Source organism: Melanaphis sacchari, unplaced genomic scaffold (genome assembly GCF_002803265.2).
Source record: "Melanaphis sacchari strain LSU unplaced genomic scaffold, SCAv2.0 Contig2_pilon_pilon, whole genome shotgun sequence".
NCBI classification, from domain to species: Eukaryota; Metazoa; Arthropoda; class Insecta; order Hemiptera; family Aphididae; genus Melanaphis; species Melanaphis sacchari.
The window spans coordinates 3,530,390-3,547,313 of NW_020271173.1; the positions used below are offsets into that span (position 1 = coordinate 3,530,390).

Genomic DNA, 16,924 nt, shown 5'->3' on the forward strand with positions numbered 1-16,924 from the left:
TTTTTTTATGAAAAATATGCCACAGTGTCATCTGATAATCGCGTTCTAGTGTATTCACATATTTATTGAATAGTTACATTTCAAGTACAAATACGTTCTCCCCTAAGTTATAGGTATAAGAAACTTTTTCATTAACGAGGACCACAAATGCATGTGAATCATTTCATTTAAATTTCAATCAATCGTTTCATAAAAACTTACCAATAATATCAACATGAGTTCAGAATTTGATAAATGAAATACAAACCTGTATAAGAATACACTCAAAAATACATTCATGGACATTTTACTGGGTTCAATTTTATCAACAAATCTGTTTTTCGTATAATAAATATTGTTTGTGTTAAAACTTATTTGAATGTTTGTACTTTTTACGTAATTTTAATTTTAAAATTTTAATGTATTATTTGGACAACAAATTTGTGATATTTTTAATCATTAATATTTATACTTATACTGTTTAGTTATACCTACTATTCGTTTATTTATTTGTATGTAATATTGTATACGTTGGAAAATACATTAGCTATGCAGTAAGATAAAAAAAATATAATAGTTTATGAATCATAAACTATGATTAATATCTGTGATTAAAGGTGAGACACATACATCGTAATTATTTCTATTGATAGATTGGGTTCTTAAAAAATATATTAATTTTTTTTTGGTGGAGTATAACTTAGGTATATATAGCAGAAAATGATCACGATGCTAATGGATAAAGATCATTTTGCCGAAAAACGGAAACCCCCGATTGCGTATTTTTAAATTTTTCTTGAAAAAAAAAAACTCCTGACACTATTTCATACCAAAAATTTAATTGTGTGAAAATCTGATTTAAAAAAATTGTTAGTTAATTGTCACTTATGAAACGAATACTATTTATAATAGGAAATACTTAGGTATTTGGTTATAATATTATATTTAGTAATTTTGCTCTTAGTTGTTTAGCCAAAAATGTAGTCAGTGATATTTTTTCGTATTTAATTAAAAATACTCCTGCCAATAATTATATATTAGACAATTTTGTATTCCTTATTATATAAAATAGGAAGAATCCTATATATTTGATACACAATCGTGCTGTGTTTTTTGCAGACCAAAAGTTCGCAATAATGTAAAATGAAAAGATTATAATAACATTTGTAATTTTGAATTACCTATTCAAAAAATGTATTTATTACTACATTTACTCATCTATTTCAATATGTATTTACAATTTACATGGTTAGCTATTGGTTACCTATTTTTTTTCTATAATTTAACTTGCAACTGTGCACGTGTATTGTGTGTATTGTGCAACATAATAACGTAATAACTAAAATACCTACTGATATGTATAAACATAATATTAGCTATGTATTCTATAATTTATAATTTGTCTATGATTATCAAACGTTGAACTAAAAATAAAGTTATTTTAATTATATGTACTGAAAATATACCTTTAACACTTAAAACAAAGAACAAATAATATATTTTAATTTTCTTAATTAACCACGAAAACAATATGTTTAATAAACTAAATTATATTTGATGTAATTTTTAAAATGAAAATTCTCAGTATATTATATTATTTAAAATAATGTTCAGGGATTGAATTTTTATGTAAATACGCAGACTACACATTAATTATAAAAAATTACTTAACTTAGTAGTTCTGTGTTCTCTTGGTTACTTTGATTTTTACTTAATAAATATTATTGAAGTATATTATTTCTCCAAACAAAGATAATATTTTTAGAGCTATTTAATGACATTAAAATAAAGTTAATTTCGTTGCACTGGTATAAAAACTACTTTATTATATATTTTGAGTGCTAAAACTTTTACATTACTACTTTTATTATAACACTATCTTCCAGAATCACTACCGTTGAATACTGTTTCTTAAGGTATGGAAAAAAAAATGATTTTCACAGTTTCTCAATTGTCGATTAATATATTACTCTAATAAGTTTATTTGTAATATTTAAAAAAGAACATAACTTTAAGATACCTAGAATGGTTATGACATCGATAAAATTAGTTTTACCATCAAAATACTGATTCTATAATATGGTTTTAAGAATCAAAAACATATCAATAAAAAAAAAACTATAATTGATGAAAGTAATATAACAATTTATTTATGTTAAAATTAAATATAAGTTGTACTATAGTCACATAAATAGTTGAAAATAGTAAAATATAAAAAGTTGTAAAGTAAAATTTCAGATTTGAGGATTAATAATAATAAATATTCTGGACATTATAAATATAATTTTTCAAGAAATACGAGTAGATACACCATTTTTTACACTCCAATATTTTTAAGACCCATCATTCAATAAGAAGTAATGATATAATAATTAATAATAACTGAGATTTTAAAATAATAATCATAAAAAAAAATGTAATCAACAGTATTATTTTAACATTTTTAAAATAATATTGTTTAGTAATTTTATTTGTTACCTAATTAAAACCTGATTCGAAATAACTGGAGATTTATTAATATGTATTATCTGTATTATAAATTAAAATTTTTTTACATCAATAGTCACTATAATATTATATAATACTATGCGTTGTACATATAAGTATAGTAAAACTGAATATATTTATATATTCTTAATTTAAATACTTATAATAAAATAAATATAAATATAATATACATAAGTCTATGTATATTATATTACGTATTGATATTAATTAAGACATACTGTGGTAAAAAATTTTTAAACATGCCAATAATAGGTGCTTATAATATAAGCGCGTGTAAGTATTGCAAATATTATAAGCACAGTCAGTGATTTAAAAGATTCAACAATATTTTTCACACGGTTTTAAACTTTCCCAGTTGATTTGTTTTAAACAATGTAATAATAGGGAGTTATAAATATTAAGTTGTTTTTTTTTTATAATGAGAATTATTTTTTTAATTTTTTACTCGTTGGTATTTAAAAAAATACCAAACCAATATAAACAGGTTTTTCTTCGTCAACAAAACCAACAAAAAAGACGTGAGAAATAAACAGGAAGCAATAGTTGCTGATAATATTGATTATATTATATTAAAAAAGTCTTAACGTTGAATACATTATCAACCTTGAAAATATAATATTATTAATAATATGGTTAACTAATGACTTTAATCAGAAACAGAGATTCGAATTTATACAACATTTATGATTTTCTACTGAGAGATGACTTTGATGTTACATTTTTTTGTGGTCATAGTTATGTTATATTTTTCATATTTTTGCTAACGTTAAAATAAATTGCAATGTATTTTAATTTTATCCTTTGGAGTCTAGACTAAATCAACGATCAATTTTATCGGAATAAAACCTGAAATTTATGAATTTTTTTTTGTCAATGTTTTCGTCATAGAGTTATAACATACTACTCCACAAATTATAAGTTAGATAATATGAAACTTGATAATAAATATACGCTTTACATTTATTTATTTCGAATGCCTGTTCACTATTTCGTTGTGAACTTTGATAATTTAATAAACTTTAGTTGAAAATAGTTGAAAAATTTAACTCTGATATTTAAAATAATTATTTTTCTTTTAAATATTAAATGGTTGTAAGAAATTGAACATGAAATGTTAAAAAAGAATAACAATTTAATATGCATTCCTAATAATTTTTTACTCTTGTCCCCAAATTACCGATTAGATTTAATTTCTACTAGAAAGTAGACATTTAAGTACTTTAACCATTTCAAAACGCGATGTCGGTTGATTAGAAAAAAACCGATAGAGGATAGATATTAGATGTTATGGTATAACAACAAATACCGAGTACACAAATGCATCAGTTCGTTCGATTGTGTAAACAAGACGGATTGCAAATAATTATTCACTCGGACATCATTGCAATATTATCTTATAATAAACCATCCGAAGATGGTATCCGTCCAATAAGCGCGAATGAGAGTTTCCGCCGAAGAGCCAACAACGGCCATCGACCGAATACGATGCCTAACTCCGTGGGCGTGCTTACACGTTGACCTTACAAACTGGTAAGTTTGTTCGGCGACCGATTTAGTCTACGACGACCGACCGTCCGTGTAGCGACGACTGCGCGCGATCGAATAATACGTAACTTAACCTAACCATATTATTATCATATTCTCATGTTATAACGAAGAAATAATAATAATAATAATAATAATAATAAATAACACAACACGTGTGGTCGGGTAACACAGGCTAACAACGTTGTCGTCGTCATCGTCATCATTAAAAAGTACGTATGCACAAAACATAGCGATTTGTTTAAATAATAGGCGTCTCGTCCGCGTAAAAATATAATAATAACAACAGCAGTACGATGGTAGGGGTTGCAGGCGGCGGCAAGTCCCTCGTCGGTGCGTCAACCGTCTGATGACTCGTATTATATTATGTTTCGTGTTTAGGAGTCGTGCCGACACACAAGCGCAGTCATATCTTACGCGGCAACGAGTCCGAAGCAAAAGTCAATACGATTGCGGGCGAGAGACCGACACAACGATAAAATAATAATATTATTTATCGACGGTTGAATATTTAACGATTTCGTCGTTTCGCGTCAACCTTACCTTTTACCCGTTTATAGGTAGAATATCGATTTTTATTGCGTTAATACCGCATCGCCATTATCGGGCGTGAGTACTCGTGTATAATAATACGTCTCGTGCGATAGTTGTACGCAGCCGCAGCTGATACGCGGGTGATGTAAATAAACGACACAGTAAATATTGTTGTTGTTGTTATTATTATTATTATTGTTGTTGTTGTTATTGAGTAAAAATAACTTAAATATTTCCAGCGTGCGTTTTTATTCGTACGCTTGTTTTTGTGTTTATTTATATTTTTTTTATCATCCAGACCGCGTTTTCGACAAATCGCCATTGCGTTTTTTTAGTCACAAGTGTCTTGAAACGGTCCCGCGACTGGTCGTCATGGCCCAGAGTTGAGATGCTTCGGGGGCCCAGGGTTTCGTGCTTTTGGAATCGCGTACGAATATAAAAAAAAATTATATACTATTATTATATATATATATAATATTTTTATTGCAAAAATATTAGCATTTTTTTTATTTATTTTTTTTTTGTTTAGTATTAAACGTATATATATTTGTGCTAAAAAACCGAGTAAAATGTTTAACTTCTTATTGACCTGTGACACGTACTCACTTGCGGTGACCGTGTTGTTGGTGATCGTGCTCCTGTATTGGGTGTTCGAAGTACACTATTTTGCCCGGACGTTGTGGTGCGCGACCATGTGCCGGATCCTTAAGAAGTACGTGCACATACTGGACACCACTTCTTATTCTTCAGCATGCCTGACCACGGACGTCGACTTCCTGCTGTTCCACATGAACAATTCGAGATATCTGCGGGAGGTGGATTTCGCCCGGACCGAATTCTACATGCGCACTGGGCTGTGGAAAGCGATCCGGGACAAGGGTGGGCTTCCTGTGCAGGGCGGAACAAGCATCCGGTATCGTAAGTTCATCCGGACGTTCAGTTTGTACAGCATATCGTCCCGGATCGTTTACTGGGACCAAGACTCGATTTATATGGAGCATAGGTTTGTGAGTCGAGGCGACAACTTCATCAACGCCATTGTTCATTGTCGACAGAGGGTGATTAATTGTGACGTTGAGATGCTGATGAGTGAACTACTGGCCAAGCACACCAAGGAGATGCCTGGCGTTCAGGAGGTGCCCCGGATGAAGCCCGAGTGCCCTTTGGAAGTCCACCACTGGATCCAATCGAACATTGTATCTAGTACTAATTTACGCAACGGAAATTGATAGAGATTGCGCTTCCCCGAAAACTTCCTTTCACACCACATCCAAGACCTTTCGAGTACTGTCATCGAGCCGACTCGCGGAGGTGAGTTCGTCAAGGCCTGCCGCCAGCATACGCTGGTTTAAGACTGTCCTGAGGTCAACGACAATGACTTAAAGGACAGTTTCAAGTTCCGATAACAACGATGCATCTCTTAAAACGTTCCTGTTTGGAATCCAGTAGGTTTACGTGGTTTTTTCGATTTTGTTTACTTGTTCATACCGGAGCGTTAAATTACGCGGTTTTAAAACCACGATGACAGAACTAATAATGATATTTAATCACATTTTAATAATTACATTTTTCGACTGAATTTTAACGTCACTTTATGCCGTTATGTGATCATTATTAACTTAGGTGTTATGTTTTGTGTAATTAATTTTAACAAATCGCATTTGTCTGTGCCTTTGATCAAAATATTGCTTAGTCGTGCTATACAATTTGTTATTATTTTGGGAATGATGAAAGCTTGGCATTTTATGTTAATTACATTAAATTATTGTAACTGTATACTATTATGATCAATGTAATTCTAGTCATTAGTTTTTTTCTACAATTTGTTTTATACATAATACTACTTTTGTAGCAATAAAATAAATTCGTTTATTAAAGTTAAGTCTATTAAATATATAATTAGGTTTCAATAATTATTATTTTAATATTATATTCGATAAGCCTTTTATATTATGAAAATATGAGTATTGATGTCCTTGACTTTTATACAAGTTATTAATTTAGAGTAGGTATAAGATAAGTTAATCACCGAACTTGATCGTTTTAAATATTGTGATATTGTATATTACATTTAATTTTTTATATATGTATTATTATTTTGAACTTTGTGTAAAAAAAAAAAAATGAGTTGTACGTGTCTACAATTGTTTTACTGAAGTGTAGACATGTTTGTTATTTATTGTTTGTTAGCAACGAATGAATTTAATAAGTGTAAACTATTATTATAGTATCGTAACTTGTGTTTTTTCACTGAAAATTAAGAATTTTTAGATCGTTCATTAGGTACTAAGTACTAAACAATGTTTAATAACAAAAATCATTCTCACCAATAGCTCATGTTACGAACGAACATGTACCTATTTTCATACTTCATTGTGGTGGATCTATAATCCACAAAAAATAGTATTATTTTTATATTATTATAAGATAATAACTATAATATTTTTTGGTCGTGATTCTTGATTATATAAATTCTGAACCAATAATATTCAAATAATATCAAGAAAAATAAATAAAAGTTGTGAGTATAATTTTATCACGGATAAATGATCCCCGCTGTTTTGGTAAAATGACAGAGGAAATTAATAGTTCAATGGTTGTGGTTCAGTGGATATTGTTTCGAATTATCAATTATATTTTTCAAAGACCGTTAATGTAACAGGCGTTGTTGATATTTTGATTTTTACACTTAACTGTGTATACCGTCGAATGAATAGTCTAACAGCATTTAAATCGAGGTGATTGCGAACAAAACATTTTTTAGAATAATAACGCTTTAAACATTCTGGAAAAAATAAAATCAGTATAACATTTTACAAATAAGTATCGTTGACTGGAATAACGGTAGGATTACGGTCTGTTGACGGTTGTCCTTTGTTTGAAACATGTAAACATTTTGTTGATTAAAATTTCGGCACATGTTTGTACTTTATGAATTATTACATAGTTTGGTAACCTCTAAGCGTTATAATAATACCATAATATTATTTATTACCGTTAAGTGTACTTTGAAAAGGCCATTCAGCGATTGTATGAACAAATATTTTATAAAAATTAAATTGTATAATGTTTAAACGTTATTAAAAATGTAACAGCTAGATAGTGTTTCGTATTTCATAATCATATGGTGAACATTCCGAGTATCTACAGAACGTATTATATTATATTACCGCAGTACACCATAAACAAAACCGGTTTAAACGTAAAATCACGTAACATAGATACCTACCTAGTTTTGCTTGGCCTATTGCTGCCACTCTTACTTTTAACAAAGCCGTAAGTCATTTGAGATGATAAACGGTTAATGGATACACAACATGCATAATACCCGTCTTACCGGAATGCCGACTATGTATATAATAATAATATGGTACGATATGTCGATATATGGTTATTTACTTTTGTGCAAAAGTCCGAAAACATTGTTAACGTCTTTAAAACAACGATAACGAAGGGTTATAATGTGTTATTAATGAGTTAGGTGTTCCAATGATAAAAGAGTAGGTGAATATGTGTTGTATCTCGACGAATAAATAGGCGTACACGAGTCGTGTCTCGGAGAAAAGTCAATTTAAAAAAAACCGTTTCATTTAAATTTTTACTTAATACGTAATAACTATTTTTTTTTTTTTTATATTTATATTTATATTACTCATAAGTATGACGAAATAAGAATCTTGTGTATAACTGTAAAATATATTTATATAATATTGTAATGGACAAATTTATCGTTATGAATTGATGAACAATTTTATTATGACTGTTGCTTAGTGTGCAATAATTTTTAATTACAATTTATATCAGTGAAAAACTGATAAATAATATGACGGAATAAAATTTATTATCTTGTAAAATATATGTACGAGTATAATACTTATATAGTATTGTGATGAACAAATTTCTCGATTTAAATTTATTGGCACGCAATTCTCATATAACTCATAAATAATTTACCGGACATAAGTTGTGTAACTTGGAAAAATCGAAGTACACATGACTTAATTGTAGCCTTAATAAAGATGCGGATCATTATAATAAGATGATTTGTGCCCGTGCGAATATCCTTTACAATAGGTACTTCTGCTTAATATTATAGGTTCTTAATGATAATATTTTAATATCGTAACATTATTTTTTTTTTAATATAATGAAATCGATGAATAACATTATTATTATAGATCAGGGCTTGCATTTGAAAAAAATATTTTGTTATACGTTATTTACAATTAAAACGTTAAACAAATTTTGCGTTTATCGTTATTCAGAATTAACATTTTTGGTATGTTTTATAATTTATAACTATTAAATGATTGGAAATTAATAATTACTTTTTGTGATATACTATATAATATAACGTTTTGTTTGATGATATATCATATAATATTTTGTTAATCGTTATGTTTTATTTCGTGTTATTTAATTATTTATGTATATCATTTTCAGTTATAATTACGTTTACAGATTTCAACCGTTTTTTGTCAAATATAACGTTATTATAACGCTTGTAAGCTCTGTTACAGACATTACATTTTGTTTTAATTGTAAATGGATTATTAAATAATGATACTTAAAATTGTTTATTATGTAATTATAAAAGGTACTATCTTTGGTGATCATGGTTCACAAACTATGTCATCAAATTATAATAGTAAAATAGAAAAAACAATTAAAATGTGGACATTATATTTTGAAAACTGTGTTTGGTGATAAAACATTTCTAATGGTTTTTTACTGGAATTTGGCCAAAAATGTAATTATACGTAAGTACTTAAATAAAATATCTAAAAAAAATATAAACGGAAAAAATAAAAACATATATTTTTAAAATTAATAAAACAAACTACTAGCTATTATAGTTATTTACATCATAATATTTAATATTTTTGTTTACTTTTTCGCTATGGATACTTTATTATTATATGTTACATTGTTATTAATTAGGGTTTTAATAAGAATCATTAATAATAAAAAAAAAAAAGAGATATGCTAGGTTAATCAATCATTATAATATTATTATCTTGATAAGTTGCGGAGGTTTGGTAAATACATCTCTAGATGCTGTAGTTGTAGAGTACAATTTTATTGTTTTACATGTACTAGTATCTATAGTTATGTATACAAACATACAAAATAATATTTAAAAATATAATATTCTATATATGAAAGTAAATTTTTTTTTTAGTTTCAATTTTCAGTTTTGTTATCAAATGTTAGTAATTACATCAACTATCAAACAACAAAAGTAAATTTTGTCTATTTATATAGATCAGTCGATTTTCTGGAACCATGGTTCCAATTTCAAAGAAAAAATGTTTACTTTGTAGTACCATGTATATGTGACCTTGCTAATTAATTGTATGTAAGATTCTTTAAATTCAAAAATAAAACGCTATTGGTATTTAAAAAAGATAGAGAAAAATTCACTTTGATTCTAATAATATTTTATTAAATTTTATTTCAATTACTTACGAGTATAATAGTTCAGAAAAATGTTTAATTTATTATCTACTGACAAGATATCACGAGCAGTGGCATATTTACAAACTTATTTATTTATTTTAGAAGGGGGGGGGTCGATAGGGGCAGATCCAAAAGTTTTCAATGAAAAAGGGAGGGTGCATAGATAGCAAAAAAGAAAAAAAAGGTCAAAATAATTGTAATAAGAAATTTTAAAGACTATACCCCTTATGATTCTGTCTGAGATCGTCTCTGTATTATATATATTTTTTTTGGATATTTTTTTTTTTAGGTTGGGGGGGGGGGGGGGGGTGAAAATCCGCTATACCATTCTGGTCACGAGTACATTGCAATAGAAATAAAATGTATGTAAGTTTCTTATATATTTAACCCTTTGGGAAATGTTGTATTAAGGTGGGAATTTTTTTGCCCAAAAATGACTTTCCGCTTTTCGCCTAAAATATACTTTAAAACTACTTTGCCCAAAATATTAAAGAACTTTTTGGCGACATTTTTATAATACACTCTTTGGGAAACACTTTATTATTGATCTGTGTTAATATTTTTAAAAGCTATTTTGCATTACTCAGAGAGTACCATAAGGAGGCGGCTTTTATTTCTCTCCAAAAATGTATTGTGTATTTGTCATTTATCACTATATAATATGTTAGGAATAAAAGAGAATGGATTTGTGTTAAGAATATTATAAATAAATAAAAAAAAAATATAAATTGTCAAAATATATTTATTAAATTTGTAATTTATTTATAAATAATTTAAAGCAAGTGTTAACTAAAGTAGGTACGTATTATAAAAATGAGATCAAAAAGTGCTATACTATTTTTGGGCGAAAAGGAAAATTAGTTTTACAATATTTGGGCAAAAAGAGATGTGGGTGAAAAGGCATTTTTAGACAAACGGGGGCTTGCTTGTCGTAGTTATCGTTTTTGGATAGTCGTCTATTCGTTTTCTATCAGATATAATGGAATATTTTTCATTTGTTGAAAGATGGATTAGGTATTTATATTCTTATAGTTATTTTATCATTCACGAAGTCTTGGATTGGTTGGATCTAACATCACAGTAAAATTATTCAGTAAAATACATTTTTATTACATTATTAAATTATTATTTTATTGTTTTATTTTTTAAATTTTTTATTATCTCATAATCGCACACAATTTATTTGTTGTTTGAAAATAAAAAAAAATTAAAAAAATCATGTATTCAATATTTATTAAGATATTGTCTGCCCGACTGTATATATTAACGCTATGATGTACACTAAAATTAAAAATACGTGAATTAAATTTCAAGTTATTGTTAAAGTATATGATCAAGTATTGCTTTATAAGTATAATATGTCGTATGTTTCACATACTAAATATTATATTTGTAGTTTTTTAATTTGTAATTAACACGCGTCACACGGAAGTGTCTTTATGTAAATTGGTATGTTATTTCCTTGATATTGAGATTTAAATCCTAACCAAATCATTTTTGGTATGCATGATTTGTAATGTTGGCCAACGATATCGATAATTCGATATGATATCGATATCGTTGGTATTTTCTTAATAATTTCGATGTCGATATCTAAAAATAATTATCGAAAATAACGCGATATCGGTGTGATAAATAGGGGCTTGGGATTTTACGGACAATTAAATTATTTTTTGTATTTTTGAATTAAATTGAGTAAACAGTATATAATAAAATTATATACTGTATATGAAATTAATGGAACCATTTAAAAATTGTCACAGAAGTATTAGGTGGAGAAAACTACTACACAATTGCGTCAATAGCACCCAGATTGATTAAAAGTCTTTAAAATACGTTAAAAGTTAGTGAACTAAATACAAATTTTTTAGCTATGGTTAAAAACCTATTTTAGATGACTTAAAATATCGAAGAGAAATGATGGGATTAATATAAGCAAAAGCATCTGCACTAGATCCAAGATTTCGAGAGTTAAAATTTTTATCAGAAGAAGAAAAAGAAACTGTTTGGAAACAATTTGAAAATTAATTGAAATAATTAATTTCTGATAAAGAAATAGAAAATTAAGAAAAATTAACTGAATCAATATAAGAAAATGAAGATAATTTTGAAACACACTTTTCTCCTCGTAAGAAATTACGATCATTAATGATAGATAGCGATGACGATGACGAAGACGATTATTCAGTACCTCAAAGTTCTACGATTTAAATCAGTAAGTTCCGGGCCTTAGTTATAAATTTTAGTAAATTTAATCTGACAAAATGTTAACATCTTTCATTTAAAAATTGAGTATGATTGTAGAGGACTTTTATGATTCTAAATTACATAAACATTATACATGTTGTATATTAAATAAAAACAATAGATGTCTATGATATGGCTGTATTTTAGTTGGGTTCGATACTAGTTTTAAATGTTGTACGAATTGAGTCTACGTGAATAAATATTATATTCTTTACAATGATCTATGCATAATTATTTATTGTGTCGTAGTAGTTATATAAGAAGTACTAATATAATATGAATAACGTATTTTCCGATAATAACCACAAGTATTTTTTCACATTTCATACATAATGGACAAGTATTGTAATATTATGTTTAATGAAAAAGACAAGCGTATAAATGTTATTTATATTTTGAAATTTTTAATTTCATAAATGTCTAAAAAATAATATCGAATGATGGCAATGAAAACAGTGAATAACTTTTAAAAATAAAAGCACGATAAAATAATTGTAAAAATTCATTTAAGATATTATTTAATGAATTAAAAAATTATATAGAAAATCTAACATGTAAAAATTATACTTAAATTAAAAAAATATGCACTATGCTAAAAAAATATTCAACCAAGTATTTCTAAAAGTTTAAATATTCATAAAACACTTAACGATTTTAAAATAAAAACAAATCGTGAAGAAGACTTTTTATTAATTAATGATAGTATAAATAATATAATTATTTTTTTAACGACTAAAAATTTTAAATTTGTATGTAAATTTAATACAATTTATATGGATGATATACTTGAAAGTTATAAAATTCTTTTGCAAATGTTTACTATTCATATTACTCACAAAAACTATTATATTCTTATAATATTTTATTTGTTAACTTTTTAATGTATAGAGTGTTATTCTTAAACTTTTACATATATTCTCAATGAATGTAATATACGAAATTTCGATTTTATACTTGAAATGATTTATGCTGGTTTTGAAGAAGCATATCACACAGATCTTGTTTACAGTTTGGCTATAAAAAAATATTATAAATATTAAATATTGTAAATGTATCTAAGTAAAAAATGGTGGTAAAGATTCATTATCTAGGATTAAATAGTGATGATAAAAATAAATGCAGAGATAGATAATTACCTAAAACATTTTTTTAGACTTCTATTCTTAGCATCAAACTATGTTGAAAACTGTTTTAAAAATGATTTAGTAAGTATTCAATTAGACGAAGAACGATTAGAAAAATGCACGTAATATTTATTAAAAAATTATATTCATCCTGACTTAAATTTTTCTTAAAAATTGTTGTCTAAATTTAAACCTAGTACAATATAAACTACCAACGCATGTGAATCCTTTCATTCACACTTCAATTCTATATTTTATTTTGCTCACTCACAATATATTTAAATTTATATACGTTTTAAAAAATATTCAAATTGACGTTTATATTAAAATAAGCAGTCCAAAAGGAAGATGAAGAAACTGTATAATATTCAAGGAAGATTTTGTAAACGAAAAATTGATAGAAAAAATATTGGGAAAAGTTAATTGCTTTGAATTTGTTAAATCTGTATCTTATAAATTTCAACTCAATTATTAATTTATTAATTATTAACGACTAAACAATGAACGATTGTAATTATAAAAATATTAGAAAAAAAAACTTTTTTAACTATATATGAAATAACCAGATGTTTAGATACAGACAGACTTAAGTTTGTCAAAATGGAAAAGAAAATGTTTATTTTCATGTAACCGACTAATATAGTATAATTTTTGATTAATTTTCTAATTTAAGTTGAATGATGATTTTAAAATATTTTTATATCAAGCTTATCATTTACTACTGAGATGTTGAATAGAAGTCTACGAATAAAATTCAAACACAACAATGTAACTGAATACAAATTTATTTTGTTGGAACTTTTTGATTAAAATTGCATATAAGTGTTTATTTTATAAATGTTAACAAAATAAATTAGTTTATACTTTTAAAAACTACGTTACGTTGAAAATATGGTAATTTTAGTTTCTATTGTCATCGGCATACAAAAAAAAAAATAAAAATATCTAATATAAAACTTTTTGGAAAGTTCAAATTTCTAAACCTATTTTTAAAGTATTAATAATCCAATTGTTCACATTATATATTTCTAAAACTTATAACCCTAATTTATTTATGTACAACATCAATATTTATATAATTAGGTCTATTTGAATATTTGATTATTTACAAACTTAAAAAGATTTTAAACGATAACTTTTGAGATTTCTTTTATTTTTGTTAGGGTTGATAAACATATAATTTTAAAAAGTCTGTATTATTGAATATATTTTAAAGAATTTTAGTCATGAAATAAAATGTCAAATGAATCTTTATAAGGTAAGTTTTTAATACAAAAAGTTGAATAAAACTGTTTAATGTGTTTCAGTAAAACTAAAAGATATAATTAAACTATGTAGTTCAACTAGAGTATACCTAACAATTAATTAAATCTAAAACCATGTAAAATGTTTAAGGTTGTATTTATTTTAAAACTACATTTACTTTTAATTTAATAATTATTAAGTATGTATGTTGTTACACAATAATTTTATATAATATAGCTACATTCAGTGAATAATAAATTAAACACGTTTTTGAATTACTAGTGTAATTTTTAATTAATTTATAGATACAACATTACAATATTAATTAAATTAGTTATATATTTCTAAATTATAGTATAATCAGTTTTTATATATCTTTATAAATAAAGTGAATGAGAAATACTGTTTTAGAACAGCTGGTACACAATGCATAACTTAAGTTAATTAAAAGATTCAGATGATCTACAATTTTTTCTATGTGTATATATTTTTCAAGTTTGTTGTTTTTCATTTACATTTTCTATGTTTCTATAATTTAGAATTTTTAAACCATTGTCATTCACCAAATATGCTTAATTTATTTACATTCATTAACAAATTAATTAAAACTTTGATCTTTGGAACTGTTAATGATATTTAAAATTTAAACATCATAGATGTTTACTGTTTCTATTGAGTTTCCTATATCCATAAGAAACTCAAGGCATGACGCAAATAAGAAAATATTTTTAAAACCCTTTTTTTCTGTAACTTGAATACATTTATACGATCATTTATTTTTTATCAACATTATTGTTGGGTTTAAATAAAAATTTGGACGAATTGTTTTTAAGTTATTAAACGTTATTTTCCGAGAATAATAGTGCTTAGTTATGGTTTTACACAAAATATATTAAATAATTAGTCAGGTTTTAGTTTATACTCAAACATTTTACAAATTATAAAATATATTGTTTAAATGTTGGTGTATATAGAGTATAGGTAGGTACATAAACTTTTTGACAACAAATAACAATTTATATTCAAAAATTATGGTTCTTTTTTAAAATAGAAGTTTGTATTATCATAAATTATTTCTTAAAGTGTAAAAATTGGAGTATTTGAAAATTCGATAAAAACATTTAAATAAAATTAATAAATGGATAATTACAGAAAAAAAGGGTTAAAAATACCATCAAGCATTGTTTAATCTACATTTTATGAATATTTAGTCTTGTGAATCTACCATGAAATAGTTTGAATCGTAAATCAACTGAGTATTTTATAGTGTATTTTTTTAAATGTTCTCTACAATAAATGATAACTAAAAAAAAAAATGAATTAAGATAAGTGTCGTTAATGGGTAACTGCTTAATCAGCCCCTTCATTTAAATTCTCACTATAAGCATATAAGCTTATTATGTATCGTATGTCTAGATTGTTTATTTCAAATAAAAATGAATATATAAAAAAAAAATGTAATCTGGTTTAATTTTTTATTAAATATTGTATTAATAAGCGCAAAGGCATGGATTTTATTAACAATGTTTTGAATTTTGATCCTCCTCGTTATAGAACGATTGCTTGGTAAGCCCAAACTAATTGGAAGAATTAGATTACCCTAGTTAGTTAGTGGTTACCTAACTGCGCATCATCAACAACGGTAAACACAATAAAAATTAATGATGAAGATTACCATAATAATGTAGTAATATAGATGTAAATTATTAAAAATTAAAAAAAGATCATTGTTGTTAAGTATTTTTCATCCGGAGTCGCTAAATGTACCTAAGTTGATCTCCTCTAGATTGTTTTATTTTATTTATGAGACTTCAGCTTTTAATAAATTACTTTGAAGCGACTAAGCTTCTACAACTAGCAAGATTTTCTCAACAACGACCTAACATGTTATAAAATAATATATTTATGAAGTATCAAAAAATACAATAACGTTCAATCTGAATACAATAAAATAATTAAATTTTTGTCATCATACTTAATTTTCAAGTAATAATTAAATTAGTAATTTTTTAAAAGTTATAAATTGTCATTGGCTTGTAATAACACAAAAATAAGAGAAATTAAAATAAAAGTAAAATATTAAAAAATTATTATAAAAGGGTATTTGTTATGAGTATGACGTGGCCGGACTGACACAAGGGACACAAGCCTTGTATGTAAGTCCGGTACTAATAAATATTGAATGTACTTGTTCTTGCGTTATTACCTTCCTCCTGTTCTTCGGAGGGTTCTCGAGATCGTGTTTCGAGAATATGATCAAATACACCGTATGTAAATTAAAT

The 16,924-nt window shown here is 26.1% G+C and overlaps 1 protein-coding gene across 2 annotated transcripts; it reads left to right on the top strand.

The window, feature by feature from the left end:
- The first annotated feature begins 4,059 nt into the window (after positions 1 to 4,059).
- Positions 4,060 to 6,340, top strand: LOC112596055 (protein THEM6-like). 2 transcript variants are annotated; one of them, XM_025341522.1, is made up of 3 exons: positions 4,060 to 4,244; positions 4,865 to 4,993; positions 5,096 to 6,340. In XM_025341522.1, the coding sequence occupies exon 3, from the start codon at positions 5,136 to 5,138 to the stop codon at positions 5,793 to 5,795; it is 660 nt and encodes a 219-aa protein (XP_025197307.1). In that variant the 5' UTR covers positions 4,060 to 4,244; positions 4,865 to 4,993; positions 5,096 to 5,135; the 3' UTR covers positions 5,796 to 6,340. The 2 variants fall into 2 exon arrangements, with proteins under 2 accessions (XP_025197307.1, XP_025197306.1); XM_025341521.1 differs by lacking the exon at positions 4,060 to 4,244 and having other exon boundaries at positions 4,251 to 4,993.
- Positions 6,341 to 16,924: the final 10,584 nt, after the last annotated feature.